General features: G+C 44.9%; 1 protein-coding gene across 12 annotated transcripts in view; it reads right to left on the reverse strand.

Moving 5' to 3' along the window:
- Positions 1 to 18,216, reverse strand: part of Nnt (nicotinamide nucleotide transhydrogenase) — a 93,701-nt gene extending 75,485 nt beyond the window's left edge. For 2 of the 12 annotated variants that reach the window (XM_063281783.1, XM_008760774.3), the window contains exons 1-4: positions 18,083 to 18,216; positions 13,248 to 13,450; positions 5,769 to 5,998; positions 3,297 to 3,514 (exon numbers count right to left, since the gene is read on the reverse strand). In XM_063281783.1, the coding sequence (XP_063137853.1) occupies positions 3,297 to 3,514; positions 5,769 to 5,998; positions 13,248 to 13,398 (599 nt within the window). In that variant the 5' untranslated portion in view covers positions 13,399 to 13,450; positions 18,083 to 18,216. Of the gene's footprint in view, positions 1 to 3,296; positions 3,515 to 5,768; positions 5,999 to 13,247; positions 13,451 to 16,091; positions 16,868 to 17,282; positions 17,303 to 17,378; positions 17,513 to 17,552; positions 17,685 to 17,858; positions 18,004 to 18,082 lie in introns of those variants that run through there. The other 10 variants (XM_063281785.1, XM_006231972.5, XM_006231968.5 and 7 more) reach the window with 9 other exon arrangements.

Genomic DNA, 18,216 nt, shown 5'->3' on the forward strand with positions numbered 1-18,216 from the left:
GTGCTTTATTGATTGATCTATCATGGACAGCCTCCCCACACCCCGTCGTGTGAACTTGTTTTAACTTTAATGAAATGACAACCCATATGAATGGCGAGTTTCATACACGGCGTATTTTAAATGTTACACCTAAAACAGGAAACTCGGGTCTGCCAGGCAGTTTGTCCCAGGACCCCACATTTACCAAGCTGAATAGTGGCAGAGATGTGTAATCCTAGCACTGCCTTGGCAGTGATCGGGTGTGATGTGAAGCTGGGAGCTGGAGATCCAAGAATCACCTGGGAGGTGACGGAAGCAGCTAAGCCTAGGGTACAAAACTCGGTACAAACAAGAGACCCTGCCCCAGTAAGACAGAAGAGCCTACTCCAGAAACCTGTCCTCTGACCACCAGATCTCCTTGCCGGGACTCACGCATGCACACACAGATAATGATAGGCTTAAAAAAGAAAAATCTAAGAGCCTTCCAGTTCATGCAAAACTCTATGAAAAGTTTATTTATATTGGGTCCCCCCCCCCAGCCCCCAGACACTGTTTTCCCTTTAAATGCTTTCCTTGGTGTTTCAATCATGTTCGCTCAAGATTCAGCTCAGTTAGCTTCCTTGGGAAGCTGATTTCATAAGCATTGCCCCATCTCCAGACTGGTCCCACCCTCTCAGACAGGTGGTGGGCATTCCAGTCCCTTGCAAGCAACTGGAGTATAGCCATCTTCCTGCAAGCAGAGAGGAGCTTGGGACGCATTTCTCTGTGCTGTTCCACACAGGACAATTGGAGTCTTTCCCATTCTGTGGGCTGCCTCGTCCATTGATTAACGGTTACCTTTACAGTACAGACACTTTCTCATTTCATGAAGTCCCACTTGTTGACCTGTGGCCCTGTTTCCTGAATGACTGAGATGCCATTCAGAAAGTCCTTTCTGAGCCCAGATCCTGCTCTTTCCCTCAGAGGCCTTAGAGATTTGGATCTAACTCTGAGGCCTTCGGTCCACTTGAAACTGATTGGAGTTCTGGGTGAGAGGGAAGGATGAAGGTAGATGTCCAATTTTTCCCAGAAGCATTTATTAAAGATGCTATAATTTCTCCAATGTGGTTCTTTTTTCTTATCTTTGTGATAAAACGGTTGACTGTAGGTATATGGATTATGGGTTTTTGATTCTATCCTATTGATCGACATGTCTATTTCTATGCCAATACCATGTTGTTTTACTACGGAACTGTAGTATAGTTTAAACCAAGAATGGTCATGACTCCAACAATGTTTTTAATTGTTAAGATGTTTAGAAAAGCCATATGGTAACCTACTACTATCATATATATACACATATTAGTTTAATTGAAGTTACTCTATACATGGGGATAATGTTCCTCCCAGAAGCAGAAGTTGGGGGGTGGGAGGGAGCTCAGTATCAGGGTTAAGGATTTGATAGTTATACAAATGTTATGTTGATAATAACTATTTTCTGAGTAGAGTTAAGGCCTGCTCCAAAGAAAGAAACTCATACCTGGGTACTTTAAATCTGGCCAAGAACCCATGATTGGAGAGCTCATAAGCCCGAGGGGTGAACCTACTGCTTTTAATGTGCTAAATGGACAGAGTACCTGGCATCCAAATGCACGTCATTGTGCCCATATGTCTGTGCAGCTCCTAGATCACCTCAGAGAATCTTCTCCGTCTAGCGGATAGCAGTTACTGCAAAAATTCGATTGGTCAAAGTGCAAAGAGCAAGTGTCTGTCAGCCACAAACAAGGACACAGCTCTATACACCTCCTCCCTCCAGATCTCCCAGAGGACCACAGCAAAACAAGGTCTCCTGAGGAAGACCAGACCACTGTGATCACGAACTCACAGCAGCCGAGGCCACCCATGAATGCATGACCAAGCCGATCAACACTTCAGCATGGACGATGGAGGCTCCCCGACCCCGCTGTGGAACAGGAAGGTAGATTCTGGAGGAGGAAGCCTCAGGGTTTTTTCTTTAATAATGTGGTCCTTGGTAGGTCAACCATGCTCTAGACCATGTCCCTAGACCTAACTCCATGGCCCTGCACCCATGAGTATATGCTCAGCACAAAATGGACTGGGGCTGGGCAGTGACTCTGGAAGAAATTAGGGGGAGGAGTGGGGAGTAAATATGAACTAAAATACACTGTATTCATGTATGAAAGTCAATCAATTTTTAAAATATTCTGCATTTTTTAAATAAAAATAGAGCTCTAAAAGAGAGAGACAGGAAGATAGCAGTGCTGACAGGCAAGTAAGATCCACTGTCACTGGGGCCCCAGAAGTGGACGAGCTCTAGTCAAAAAGACAGACTGTGACAGGACAGTAATTTCCAAATGGAAATTTTCTTATTTCAGTAAATATTTCCTTAGCTTTCTTGAGGAAACCCTAAGCAAGATGAGCGACCTAAGCATATCCTGTGCCTATAAGCTCAGCCCTCAGAAGGCTAGAGGCAGTGGGATCACCGCTTTGAAGCCTGAGGCTCCCCTGAACTACACAGCGAGTTCTAGGTCAGCCCGGACTACACAGCTAGACTATTTTTTAATTAGTTAATTAATTAGTATACAGTATGCTAAGTACCCCTAATATAAAAGTCTAAAGTCAAAGCCGTTCCACGTGGGTCCCTGACATTATCACAAGCAGAGTGTCCCATTCCTAACATCACTGGAAACATGTAACGGGGTCACAGGTCAAGCACAGAAAACCAACACGGTATTTAAAACACCCCAAAGAAGGAAAAGACCTCCTGAAATGCGCCATTTCATAAAGAAAATTACCAAAATATATTTACAAACCTTCAGGCTATGTGTCTACAGTGTATGAAACAGAAATGGTCCTTGTGTTCACTTGGATCTTGGGTCCAAAACACCCCCATTCTATGAGTATTCCAAAATCTGAAAACATCAGAAATCTGAAGTGCTTCTGATTCCAACTTTTCAGGGGTTCTCAACCTATATTACATTAAAGCACATGAAACTGCCAGTGTCCAACTATTTGAAACCTGTTAAAACAACCATTTCAATCTGATACATATACACACAACATAAAATACAGCCTCCTCACGCAGACACTCCGACAGCCTCTTCCTCTGGTAGGTGTAAATTCTGCTTCTAACCCTAAAGATAGGACATGTGACATATATGACTGTGACTACTGTGAAAAGAAATAAAATGAATCATAAGAACTGATTTAAGTGTAAGAAGCTCAGTCCCCAACAATTATGAAAGTTTAAACTCTGTGAATGCCTGTGCTACCTCCCTGTGGTTTGGGTCAACTGAAATGGGAAAGAATATACCTACCCAGAAATGTTGGCCATGGAGCTGAGAGCATCATAGCCCTGAGCTATTGTCACCCTCGGAACCTGGTCCATCGCCAAAACTGTAGTTTTTCTTTCGGAGAGTTTATTTAGCAAGTCTGGATTTTGGGCTGGGTAAATGAAGCTAATTAGAGTTCCTGAGGGCTTTAAAAAGTCAGCTTCATGAGCACCTAACGTCGGGTTCACCATGGGGGCCCTCACCTGAAATGAAAACCAAATCACAGATTAAAACGACCTTCACCATGTTTTTTAAGCAAACAGGACAATTTACATAAGGCACGGCCCTATTGTTTAGATAGTACTTCTGAGAGAAATCGTCCATCAATTAAGCAAGGGAAAGCATATGATGTACACTATCTATCCTGTGACTGATGACCTGTGACCTGTCCTGGGTAAAGAGCACACACTCAGGGAGTGCACAGCACCAGGTCAGCTGTGACAGCTCAAAGTACAGAGAAATTACAAAGATTTTATAGTAAACCTGGGCTCCCCAAACTTACTGTTAAATCTGTTTTAAAAGTATGAGATAGGGTTGGGGATTTAGCTCAGTGATAGAGCACTTGCCTAGCAAGCGCAAGGCCCTGGGTTCGGTCTCCAGCTCCAAAAAAGAGAAAAAAAAAAAAAAGTATGAGATATTAGAAAAAAAAGACAAAAAAAATTTTGCTTTATGTTTGAAGACTCAATCCAAGGATAGGAAGTACTAGCACACATTTTAATCCCAGACAGGAGAGACAAAAGGCCAGCAGATCTCTGTGACTGGAAAGGCAGCCTAGTCCACAAGTCCATTTAGAAGCCAGTAAGGGCTACATAGTGAAACATTGTCTCTAAAAACCAAACAAAAAGACTCAATGCTTACTAATCTTGGCAAACAGGAATACATAGGGTAATGAGGCGTTACCAAGGTTGTCAGTTAAAGACTCTATGGTACAGATTTATGTCACTTTAAGTTCCTATAAAGGAACACAGTGTAAGCGAGCATCTCTACCAAGTTAAATTACTCTAGCTTCAATCCATTGTTCTGAAAAGAAGTTTCACTATATTTGTTTTGCTTGCAATGAGCATAGGAGACACAGCCTGTAGGATTTACATTTTAAATACAAACAAGAACACTGCTTCCATCACTTCCTGTCATGGCTTTATTTTTCTTCATTTACCCATTGTGAACCTAAGCTGAGAACTTGTAACTCTTAGAGCAGGAAGTGTGGTTCAGTGGTGGAGGACTTACCTGGCATGTGTGAAACTTCCAACACACACAGACAGAAAAAAATCTATTTAAGATTAAGAAAACCTTGAGGGGCTAGAGAGATAGCTCAGCGGTTAAGAGTACTGACTGCTCTTCCGGAGTTCAATTCCCAGCAACCACATGGTGGCTCATAACCATCTGTAATGGGCATCTGATGCCCTCAACTGATGTGTCTGAAGACAGCAACAGTATATCCATATACATGAAATAAATAAGTAAATCTTTTTTAAAAAAAGAAAGAAAGAAAAAGAAAACCTCCAGACTGCTGAGTCAATTCTACTGGCCCTCATCAAAGGCTCAGCTGAGACCACTGGCAGCTGAGATGTCAAACCGAGTGAACGATTCCCTAAACCTGGATCCTCAGAACAGGATCGGACTTGATTCAATGGAGAAGCCCTGGGTCAAATAAGTTATGAATGGAAGGAAAATAGCTTCATTTTTACACGAGCTGAGTAGAAGTCTCTTTTAACTGACTACATGGCCATTTATACACAGGCTTCCCACTCATGACTAGATGCTACTAGGATGGAAAGGAGTTATTGGACACAGCCCAGGATACTGTGTGTCATGTCTAAAATCTGAAGGCCGTCATTTCCCCCACATAGTGCTGTTGGAGAAACAGCATGACCATTCTGGAGAAGGAAGCATTTGGGCTGAGTGACCCATAGGCCAATTGACTTTAAAAGATCTTCAGATACCATACAGCAGAAATTTACATGCTAAGGAACTTTATAACTAAAAAAAATATGAAGTAAAAAAAAAATCTACCCATATACTCTGGTTTCTCTTCAGATCATATTAAAAAAAAATCTACCCAGCTAATGCAAAAATGAAAGTCTTCATTTCCCTTCTATGGTTTTGTTGAGAAAAGAGAGTATGACTTTCAAATAGGAAAGGCTGATGGGTAATGTTTAAGGTGATGAATACACAAACTGCTCTGATTTGATTTTTGTACATTGAATATACATTGTGATATATATGTATCACTTATATATGGCTGCATGAATATGAACAATTATTATGTGTCAATTAAAAACAAAAAGAAGAGCACTAAGAATTGGCAGGGCTGGGTGTGGTGGCTTTGATCCCAGCACTGGAGAGGCGAAGGTAGGTGGATGTCTGCGGATTCCGAGCCAGCTATGGCTATACGCTGAGACTCTGTCTCAACAAAAGACATGAAACTGTGAATGAAAGAGAGAAGAGAGTAATTACTTTGACCACCAGATCAGAAGCCAGAACTTCCTTCGTTCCTTGGATCTGGGCCCCTGCTGCTCTGTAGAGATCATCTGGGAATTTGGAAGCTTCGCCTGCTCCTGATTCCACAACAACGTTAAAACCCTGCTTGACCAGGGCCTGGACACCAGCAGGAGACAAGGCAACTCGCTTCTCATTTTGGAAAATCTCCTTGGGGACCCCAACTGTCAACTGCTTATATGGAATTCCTAAAAGCAAACAAAACCAAAGTTTAGACAAAGGTAAAAAGCGTCTTTCGGAGCAGACTTCAGGAGAAGGAAACGGGCAATCTGTTTTTCAAAATGTACCATGCATGATCTGCTACTGAAAATAATGATTCACAATCATACTGCTTACCTTGTTTGAAAAGTGATAAATTTTTGGACAAACTGTCCTGAATGCACTAAATGTTTTATTTAACCTACAGTCTCTCTTTAAGGCACATGATAAGTTTAGTCTATTCTTAGGAGAAAAACACCTGAGTTGAGAAATCGTACAGCATGCTAACTCCCCTCCTTCACCCTCTGGGGTCACAGTCTTCCCATCCTGACCTTTAGTAAGACAGAATAAATTACTGCACAATAGCCGTATCACATTGATGGCTGCCATAGCAGAAGTCCCTTTCCTGTCAATTTGGCCAGAGGAAATTCCTTATAGATTTCCAAGGCTGAATCCTGAGACTTGACCAGCAGCTGAGAGGCCAGCAACCAGGTCAAAGAGAGTCACCAGACAGGCCAGACCTGAGAGAAGCTGGCAGCCACTGCCAATGACGTGACTTACACAGGAATTGTGGATCCAGACCAGTCCATGTTGGCCAGTTATTAACCTCCCATGTGGCTAGTTTAATGTCAACTTGCTACAAGCTAGAACATTTGGGAAGAGGGATTCTCGGTTAACAAAATTCCTCCATAAGGTTCGCCTGTAGACAAGTGTGTAGAGTATTTCCTTGATTAGTGATTGATGTGGTAGGACCAGCTCACTGGGGGCAAGGTTGAGTGAACCATGAGGAGCAGCCAACAAGCAGTGCTCCTCCATGACCTCTGCTTCAGTTGCTGTCTCCAGTTCTTCCCTTGAGTCCCTACCCTGCCTTCTTTCAGTGATGGAGTGTAACCAGAAAATCATAAGCCGAGATAAACCTCTTCCTCCCCGAGTTGCATTTGAGCATCATGTGTTACCACAGCAACAGAAAAGTAACGAAAACACCTACCCAGTCATGGTCCCTCCTAGGAGGTTTGAACGGAGAAGCCGCATGAAGGCTAAGAGAGTAGCAGGTATGGAAGTGATTTGTAAGCACAGCCACGCGATTATCAGGGAGAAGTCAGAGTAGCCCTGGCAGGCACTGTGATATGGCTACTCAGAGAAAGACCCTCCATAACTAGGGAACCCAGAATGCATTCCACTTCTCCAAGGTAATGGAGGGGATCCTGGGACCCCAAAAATCCATACAGCACACCTTACACAAATTATAACCTGATTGTCATTCTGCTCCTTACGACCCAAAAGAAAGCATGTAACACAAACATCTTTATGTAGAGTTCAGGCGAGCTCTACCTACAAGACACCAGCTTCTTCTTCTGATGTTTTAATCAAGATATATATATATATATATATATATATATATATATATATATATATATATATATGAGATAGGCTTTCTTTGTGTAGCCTTGGCTATCCTGGAATTTGCTTTGTAGACCAGGCTAGCCTCAAACTCACAAGCTCCACCTGCCTCTGCCTCCAGAATGTTGGGATTAAAGACATGTGCCACCTCTCCCAGCTATTAACATATTTTTAAACATTATGTTTCTACATAGGGTTTACCATATAGTTTAAAAAATCCATTCTTGCCACTGAATATTTAATAAAAATGGATAAAATTATAAATATGGAGTAACTTATTGAGGCTTTACACAGATCAAGGCAACTTGAACATACTGGCACTTGAACATAGTCTTCAATTCGAGTATACCAGAGACAGACAAATGCATATTTTCTACCTAAAGAGGGAGAGAAAGAGGAGTTTGGCCAATATTAGATCCATGTGTAAAATGAAGTCATATATGCACTTCTCAGGAGTTTGCCACTCATCTGAAAAACCTCAAATAGAAGTCCTGTATTTGGAAATCCAAGGCAGCTACTAAAGATGACAGAGTTGAGTCGAAAGTATTTAGGAGGGCCAGCAGTGGTGGTACACACCTTTAATCTCAGTTCTTAGGAGGCAGAGGTAAGTGGGTCTGTGTGAGTTTTAGGCCAACCTGGTCTACACAGCAAGCCAGCCAGGGCTACATAGCAAGACCCTGTCTCAAAAAAAAAAAAAGAGGCAACTCAAAAATGGCTTCCACTAACGATGGGAATTTGAGTATAAAAATAATGAATGGGAGCTGGAAGGATACACTGGTCTCCCAAAAGACCTGGGTTCGAAAGTATTTAGGAGGGCCAGCAGTGGTGGTACACACCTTTAATCTCAGTTCTTAGGAGGCAGAGGTAAGTGGGTCTGTGTGAGTTTTAGGCCAACCTGGTCTACACAGCAAGCCAGCCAGGGCTACATAGCAAGACCCTGTCTCAAAAAAAAAAAAAAAAAAAAAAAGAGGCAACTCAAAAATGGCTTCCACTAACCATGGGAATTTGAGTATAAAAATAATGAATGGGAGCTGGAAGGATACACTGGTCTCCCAAAAGACCTGGGTTCGATTCCCAGCATCTACATGGTGAATCACAACTATCTATAACTCCAACTCCAGGAAGTTCTCTTCTGGCCTCCATGAGCACCAGGAATATATGAGTACACAGACATTACATGTAGGTTAAAAAAACTGCATAAAATAAAAGGAAAATTTGTAAAAGAATAATGGACACTTATGAAGAACACTTCCTAGGATATTATAACCCATGCATTAAGGTTGATTATCAGAAAAAGTACTAGGTATTTTAAAGGGCATTGCTCAACTTAGAACATACAACGGGATAGGCAGAATAACAGCGTCCCAAGAATATCCATGTCCTAATCCTTACTACCATTGAATACATCGTGCATGGCACAGGAGAATTATGATAGCAGATAGACTTAAGGGTTGGTAATCACTGGGCCTACGGTAGGACTATCCCGGGTTATCTGGAGAGCTGCAGGGTAATCATAGAGTCCCTACATGTGGAGGACAAAGAGTCCTAGTCAAGAAGCAATGTGAGGATGGCACATTGACATTGTCAAGATGGAAAGGGGCCACCACCTGACAGGTGAAGAAGTTCTGCAGCAGCTGAAAGCTTTAGAGAAACAGTTCTCCCCTGTGGTTCCCAGGACAAATGCAGAACTGCCAGCACTTGTACGGAGGCCCCAAACTCCTTTGGACTTTGACCTCCAGCGGGTAAAAGGCCACAGGCCTCTGAGTATTTGTTACATCAGGATTAGGAAATTAACACATAAGGGAACCAAGTGCTTATTAGCAAAACGAATATGTAATGGGAAAGAGCTTTATCCCACTTACCCGGGTCCATTTCAGGGCAAGTGACCAACAGAGAAAATTTGTTTTCTTTATAGAAAAACTCTGGCTGATAAATGAAGGAAGAATGATGGAGTTTTGCCCTTTGGAGAGCCCTTAATAGAATCATGAACGTAGTTAATGGGCATCAGTCAAATGGCAGGAAGAATCTGAGTGGGAAAAGCTGATCATACCAGACAGACCACAAGGACAACACCTACACTATCCCAGTTGTCTTCCCGATGCAATACAATAATATACAACACTGCTGGTGAGGTATTCTTGCCAGGAATGTATCCTTAAGCTACTGGAGCCTTCAGGTCTGGCTAATGTTACAAAAAAAAAAAAAGGGGGGGGGGGACACAGAAACTCCCTTAGTCATATTTAGAACGCTGGAAATTCTACCGAGCAACAACTGTATTTATCAACATAGGAGAAAATAGGGAAGAGAAGCAAAGACTGTAAGTAACCAAGCGGTAAATACCTAACCAGCCTGTCTGATTCCCAGTAATAAAAAAGAAAAAGAAAAAACGTCTTTTATATACCTGAAGATGTTAGAATAGAAATGTGTTTGCTTGGCCCAGAGAGACACTATTAGCATATATGGCCTTGGTGGAGTGGTGTGGCCTGGCCTACATAGCAAATTCCAGAATAGCCAGGATATATATCAAGACCCTTTCTCAAAAAGAAGAAGTGGAGGAGGAGGAGGAGGAGGAGGAGGAGGAGGAGGAGGAGGAGGAGGAGGAGGAGGAGGAGTAGCAGGAGGAGCAGGAGGAGCAGGAGGAGGAGAAGCAGGAGCAGGAGGAGCAGGAGGAGGAGCAGGAGGAGCAGGAGGAGCAGGAGGAGCAGAAGCAGGAGGAGGAGAAGCAGGAGCAGGAGGAGCAGGAGGAGCAGGAGCAGGAGGAGCAGGAGCAGGAGCAGGAGGAGCAGGAGCAGGAGGAGCAGGAGCAGGAGGAGCAGAAGCAGGAGGAGGAGAAGCAGGAGCAGGAGGAGCAGGAGCAGGAGGAGCAGGAGGAGCAGGAGGAGCAGGAGCAGGAGGAGCAGGAGGAGCAGGAGCAGGAGCAGCAGGAGGAGGAGCAGGAGGAGCAGGAGCAGGAGGAGCAGGAGGAGCAGGAGGAGCAGGAGCAGGAGGAGCAGGAGCAGGAGGAGCAGGAGCAGGAGGAGCAGGAGCAGGAGGAGCAGGAGCAGGAGGAGCAGGTGCAGGAGGAGCAGGAGCAGGAAGAGCAGGAGCAGGAGGAGCAGGAGCAGGAGGAGCAGGAGCAGGAGGAGCAGGAGGAGCAGGAGCAGGAGGAGCAGGTGCAGGAGGAGCAGGAGCAGGAGGAGCAGGAGCAGGAGGAGCAGGAGGAGCAGGAGCAGGAGGAGCAGGTGCAGGAGGAGCAGGAGCAGGAGGAGCAGGAGGAGCAGGTGCAGGAGGAGCAGGAGCAGGAGGAGCAGGTGCAGGAGGAGGAGGAGCAGGAGGAGCAGGAGCAGGAGGAGCAGGAGCAGGAGCAGGAGGAGCAGGAGCAGGAGCAGGAGGAGCAGGAGCAGGAGCAGGAGGAGCAGGAGCAGGAGGAGCAGGAGGAGCAGGAGCAGGAGCAGGAGGAGCAGGAGCAGGAGGAGCAGGAGCAGGAGGAGCAGGAGGAGCAGGAGGAGCAGGAGCAGGAGCAGGAGGAGCAGAAGCAGAAGCAGAAGTAGAAGCAGAAGCAGAAGCAGAAGCAGAAGCAGAAACAGAAACAGAAACAGCAGCAGCAGCAAATGGAATTCCGACTAACCTTACTTTTTAGGCCTCTCAGTGTTTTAATTAAATTAATATTTTATTATAGATAAAAAGGAATCCTTATCTGTTAAAAGAAATTTTATAGACAGTTGAAAACTAGAAATCAAAAGTTAAACAAGGAAGATTTATACACATTGTCGCAGAGGTCTTTGATGTCCATAGGTCTATTCACGAGGACAATCCTCACGTCCTCAACAGTCGTTTGCCTGCTCTATCTTATCAGCTCTATCACTGGCTACCACGGCTTTCCCAAGGTGATTAAACAAAAGTTTCTTAAGATAAACTTGGGAGCAATAACAGAAAGGCACACTGCCAATAGAGATTTGTCACCTGAGAACACGGAACAAAGCTACAAAATCTATTCAAGGTAACAGCTCCTCGGTGACTAGAAAGGAGTGTTGCCAGTCCTAAGAGGGAAAAGAAACATTCATGCTGTCCTTTCATCCTAGGAGCTAATCGCCATCCTTAGCCGGGCATGTTGCCATCTGGAATAAAAACTAAATGCCTAAGTCTTCCTGACAAACCTCCACACGCTTAAGGTCCAGCCAGTGAATGACAGACAGTGTACTAGGATGGTCCTCAGGAAGAATCCTAACAGAGAGGTGACTCAGCTTAGAAGGTGACCTCTGGAGCCTCTCCTCCTCCTAGCCTGTACCTACAAAAGGATCAAGTTGAGATTCCTATTACAGAAAGCCTGAGAGGCCGTTGGAAACCTTCACTCTTGCTTATTGCGAGCTGAGAAGACAGTGATTTTGAAGAAAGGACCGATGTGGCTCTTCCAGTTTTAAAAAGGATATTCACATTGCCGTGCACAGGACAGACAGGAAGAGGGCAAAGGCTGAAAGCACAAGGACTATTTAGGAAATTAACACACCACTTGAGTGGCACAGATGGTCTGAACCAAAGTGATGAATGTGGTAAGGGGGGAGCTGGAGAGAGAGAGAGCTCAGTGGTTCAGAGTGGTGGCTGCTCTTCCAAAGGATTCACATTTGGTTTCCAGCATCCACAACAGGACATTAACGATGGCCTGGAACTCCAGGGGACCCAACACCCTCTTCTAGTCTCAGAGGACCCATATGTGCACATACACAAAGCCACACAGACGGATGGATGGAAGGAAGGAAGGAAGGAAGGAAGGAAGGAAGGAAGGAGGGAAGGAAGGAAACCAAGCTAAACAGTGGCTGCTAACAGCATGTGGGAAGAGTAACATCTCTGACCTGAACAGCAATGAGGTTGCTTTTAACTAAAGCAAAGAACATTACTGTAGATCAGGAAACACTTCCTTCCTAGATCCTGAGCTGTGAACTCTGGTACAATTCTCCAAGTCCTTCTAGGAGCAAAGGAAGGGCTGCGGTTATTATCGTATAAGGCTCCCAAATACAATAGAACCAGTTAATCTTTCTCTTTTCCATTATTTCTTATCATCTCTGTTGGTAATGGCAATCTGGAATTTCTATTAAGTTAAAATATGATGTGGATTTGCTCTAATGCTTGTACGATGTTAATCAGGTTCCCAACATAGCATGAGAATCCACATTAAGACGCTGAGGGTCCCTGCCCCCAATTGATTTTAGTTGGTAAATAAAGTTGCCAGCAACCAATGGCTGTGCAGAGACAGAGACAGGACTTTAGGATTCCCAGGCAAGGGGACTGCATGAGAGAGGAGGAAAGAACTAGAACTGCCATGCTGGGAAAGGAGAGGACCAGGCCTGATGGCTACAGAAGAGAGAGCACACCAATCATGTAAGAGTCAGGGAAGAGCACACACACACACACACACACACACACACACACACACACACACACGCTGTGAGTCTAGGACAACAACAATAGAATATAGATTTTAGTATGTAATAACTCAGGAAGATCGGAGAGCGGGGAGTTAGCCATGTGGAGGTTTGAGAGTGGCCCAGCCATTAAGCTGTTTAAGACATACTAAGATATAAATGTGCGTGTGTGTCTATCATTTGAGAACCCAGAACATTGGAGCAGGCAACGAGAAACACACCGCTGCTGCTGCTGCTGCTGTTGCTGCTGCCGCCACTACCAGATTGATTAGAAAAGAGATTAATAACCAACTACTACAAAACACTCCTTTGGGTTTTTGTTGCTGTTGATGTTGTTTTCTGTTTTAAATGACCACGCACAAGCACCAGGCCATAAAACTTAGTGAGTTTTCCTTGCATGTCTCAAAGACCTGAAGCACGCGGGGAAGTTAAGTTTTACCTGGTTTTGCCGGGGATTTACACCACAGTGCCTGGTGGGTACGAAATGTTCGTAAAAAGTCTTTCTTCCCAGGTAGAACCTTACAGGACCCCAAATTGCTAACAGAAGGACATAAACAGCCAGTCACCACCGTTTTCAGTAGATGTGCCATGTTGCTTTGCGCTCCCAACTTTTCAAATCCCCAATTCCTCGAAGGTGGTTTACTAAAAAGAAAGAGAAGAACGTGTTTATATGCTAAGAAAAAAGTTACCTTGTCATCTGAGTATGAAAAAGCATAAAAACTGTCCATCTGAAGAGTCTGCATCTGGAACACATTTGTATACTGCCACCTACATAGAATTTAACTGCCAAGTCTTTTACTTATGGAAAACACTTCAAAAATCTGTTTCTGGTTCAGCATTTAAAACTTGAAATCCATTTTCTACCTAGAACTGGCATTATAAACTCAACATTCAATTCCAGGCCTGAGTCACACAAGTGTGTGTGTGTGTGTGTGTGTGTGTGTGTGTGTGTGTGTGTGTGTGTACAGGTAGTTTCTATATACACACCTACACAGATAAATCATATCTTACACTAAAGTTATCCTCTAAGTCAACATATTTGTCAAAAAGTTATGTACAAAGTTACATTTGAATTTTCCTTAAGTTATCTAAAAAAAAAAAAACAGGCACTAGGTCATACAAAGCACATTGCTATACTTAGCTCTTCCAGTGAGATCACCTGATCCATACCTAAATGAACATGAGATTCATGTTTACCTCCCCCCCCAAAAAAATACACATAGAATAATACAGACAGACACAGAGAGAGAGGGAAAGGGAGGGAGGGAGGGAAGGAGGGAGGGAAGGAGGGAGGGAAGGAGGAAGAAAAGTAGGTCCCATAATATCTTTACTAATTCAGTCAGTGGCCAGTTTAACTTGCAAGTGTTTTATAAATAAAGTTTATTTCACAAAAACATGGCCACTTATTGCTAATTCTAGCAGGACTGGGTGAAGTATCACTCCGATTCTTTAGCTACCTTTGCCCTCTTTGGCAGATCCCCAGGGATGCACAGCCTACACTTCCCATGTTCCTCTACTGCGTTCCCGTGTTCCTCAGCATCTGTCATTGCTTTGAGAATGGGAAGAAGCAGAGGAACCGAGGTCTATCAGTCAAACCTGACTAACATTACCCACTATGCCTACAGGCACTGATCCATGAGATGGACTCTCACGGGACCCAGCGTGATACCCAAGCAAGCTCTACAGTCATCCTTCCAAGCAGAAGAAGTGCTTAGCTGGTTTTAAATCTCAAAGCTGTTGGGGCTGGAGAGATGGCTCAGCGGTTAAGAGCACCCGACTGCTCTTCCAGAGGTCATGAGTTCAATTCCCAGCAACCACATGGTGGCTCACAACCATCTGTAAAGAGATCTGATGCCCTCTTCTGGTGTATCTGAAGACAGCTACAGTGTACTTATATATAATAAATAAATAAATCTTTAAAAAAAAAATCTCAAAGCTGTTACTACAACTTCCTAAATAAACTTTAAAACGCTGAGAAGGAACATCGGTGATGGGAATTATCAATCCAGGAGTTGCCTACATTAGACGCCCTTTAATTCAACAAACGTAGCCCAGAGGACAGAATCTCAGAGGCCCTTTCCCTTCTTGGGTCATCCCAGCTCCCCGCAACCACTGTTCTCAGTGAGTGTAAAGCTTCCCAGACTTCATCAGTAAATAAATGAAACTGACCCAAATGGAGCCCCGCAGTACCCAAGTCCTCCACTTCCTGATTGTTTAACCTGAATTACTTTGAGCCTCAATCCACTAACCCATAAAAGTGGTAGCAAACAACAACTTGCTGAGGTCTTTTTAGACTCTAGAAAAATCCATAATTGCCTTGCCTTCTTGGAAAATAATTTGACATAGAGCAGATCCCACATCCCCAATAGGGGCACCCTATATCAGAAGCCCAATCTAAAAATAAAACATTTAAAAATAATACTACTTTATTAGGCATTAAACACATAAATCAAAGATCAGGAGATTTACAGGAAAGTCCACTCCACTCGCCCTACTTTAAATATAAACTGTTCTGAAAGGTATTCAGAAAATATCTGAACCACCGGCCAGTCCCTGTTCACGCCAACAGAGTTACATTTCTCCCTTTTCTTCACTTCGAAATTCTCTATTCGCTTCCATGCACTTCTCAAGCCTTGAACCAATAATGAATAAAATACAATTTTGCAACCCCAAGTTTAAAAGAATAAAATGCCTGTGTTAGCACGGCATTCGTTAAGTCACTTGATGTATGTTATAAAGATAAGTGCCTCCCTCCCCAGTGATTGATGATTGGTGTGTGTAATGCCAAGGACAGGATCCAGAACCACACACTTATTATGAGACCACACTGCCCCAGACCTACATCCTTAGCCTTCCCCAGTGTTAAAACCCTCTAGAGCAGTGGTTCTTAACCTGCAGGTTGAAACCCCTTTGGGGGTCAAATGACCCTTTCACAAGGGTATCATATCAGATATCCTGCATACCAGACATTTACATTACACTTCAGAGCAGTAGCAAAATCACAGTTATGAAGTAGTGACAAAAGTACTTTTATGGTTGGGGGTCACCACAGCATGAGGAACTGTATTAAAGGGTGGCAGCTTTAGAAAGGTTGAGAAGCGCTGCTCTAGAGTGTAGGGTCAAGCACCTGACCTAGCAAAAGAAGACAGTAAAGAGACTAGAGTATAAACTCTGCCTTGGAAGCCCCTTCTCCAGGTTATGCTAGGTGTGTCTTCTCAAATCACCCAGCTTCTCTGTACCCGATTTCCTCGTCTTTAAGGTCATAACGACAGTGAAAACCTACCTCATAAAGTCGTGAGGATTAAAGGAGCCAAGTACCCTGATCATTGGTTCGTAGAGAGGATTAACGAACACAAGATCCTGGTGGGTTATTTTTCTTGGCTCAGTACTTTGCATTAAACAGAGTAAGTCAGTTAATACTTCTCGACTGAACACTTAAATAACTAGGGCTGGGTGTCCTGATGCCATTCCACAATACATTTCTGAGACAGGAGTTTCCAGATTCTTTCCCTTGAATAAAAATTTCGTATAGCCTTGTAGAAAGCTGACCTTATCAGCAAAAACCAACCGTTTGCTGATCCTAGAATAATCCTAAACTGTCCTTTCAATAAACACAAAAAAGGAGAAAATGGAGCTGGGGTGGTAGCTCCCCAGCACTGGGGAGGTTAAGGCAGGAGGAGCAACCCATGTTCAAAGCCAGCCTGGGCTACACAGAGAAGTTCAAGCCAGCCAAGGCTACAGACCGAGATCTTCCTCGTCTCACAATAAAAAAATATAATAAGAATAATAAGGTAAGAAAGAAAAAATAACCGATATTTGCCCAAAAAAGGGGGTGCAGTGGGCAAGTAAGCCCCATATCGCCAAAGTTTTCTAATGACTGCACAGGACCACAGGACAAATAGAGGACGCCTGCAAGCATAAACAAAGTCATGCTTCTAAAAGCTAGGCATACCGACAAGGACACAATACCCTATCCTGGCAGCAGTGTGACCTCGCCCAAAGCCACTGGTGCCTTGGCCCCTGTCACAGGTGCTGCCCCTCCCTCAGCAACTAAACTGCCACCCACTGGCACGTGCAACTGGACCGCTATTTATAACCTCCTGTGGAAGCCCATTGGCTGTGGCTACATAGTAGTTACTGTGCCTCTCAAGTTTGAACCAGCTCTGCCCAGGCCTACACCCCGACTCACCAACCCAAACCCCTCTCTCAGTCTTTAGAAACTGACACTCCCTACCCCCAGTCAGCCCTGACCTACACTCACATCTTTCCCTACACACTCAACTGGAAACCCTGCCTGAACGCTCTCAAGGTTCAAGTACAACTTCGGAGCGCTCAGCTGTTAATTCTTCTAGTCGCACTTCTAGTCTTGGAAAGTCCTCAATGACCTCTCTTCCAATTCCTGCTAGGGTCAAAATGACTACATACAACTTTTGCAGTGCTTGCCCCCACTCACGCAGGGATTCAAGATCTGTACCTGCACAGCTGTCACTTGGTTACCTTGTCCTCTGCCGCGACCCCGTTCCCACCTCCACCCTCTCATTCCTTTCCATGTCACCCCAATGGAACGCACACATAAAAGGAGCCCCGGAGGCACCGTATTCCTTCTCCGTCTGTCTCCAGCAGGAGCCTTTGCACCCCATTTGCTAGACACTGTCGACCCCGCCCCCCTGCTGTTCTCTCTCGGGTCCCCTTTGCCAGGGGACCCGGGGTCAGCTCTGGCTGCCCGCCTTTTCCAGCAGCTCACCGGCGCCGCAGGGTCGGTTGGCTCACCTGGACAGGCAGGCGGGACAGATGGTGACCCCGGGCTGCGAGCAAACGCCACGCCGCGTTGGCAGACCCGGGCTTGGCCCGCGGCGCTGTGCCTCCAACCCGGAAGAACAGCCCCAACCCTGAGGCGGCGGCGACGACCACGTGACACAGCACTGCTCAGACCCAGACCCGGACCCGCGCCCCCTTTCGGCACCCCCTCTCTGCCTTCCCCTGCCTCCTGCCAAGCCTTCTTCGCCCGATCGCCAGTGTGCAAAAGAGAAAGCGACTCCACCAATGCAACCTTACAGCGCAGCAGCTGGTCCGAGACAAAGGGTCCTTCCTCTCCGGGTGGCCGCCGAAGCCCCTTTGTCTCTACCAGGGCCCCAGGCCTGCAGTCCTGCCCCCTTGCTCTTGCTCAATCCGTCTGTCAATCAAACCTGGAGCCAAGCACTGCTACTCAAGTTTTTAGGAATTCGTTCCTCTTCTTCCCCCAGGAGACTAAGTTACAAAGTGTGATTTCCTCACCCGTCTCCCAGCAGAACAAATAAACGGATACTATAACTCCACTCTTGGGGCCGGACTTTCGTCAAACTCTCTAGGAAAAAAAACCCAAACTTCTGTAACTGGAGAAGACTTAGGCGGGAAGAAGCCCAGGGCGG

Source organism: Rattus norvegicus, chromosome 2, assembly GCF_036323735.1.
Source record: "Rattus norvegicus strain BN/NHsdMcwi chromosome 2, GRCr8, whole genome shotgun sequence".
In the NCBI taxonomy this organism is placed as follows: domain Eukaryota; kingdom Metazoa; phylum Chordata; class Mammalia; order Rodentia; family Muridae; genus Rattus; species Rattus norvegicus.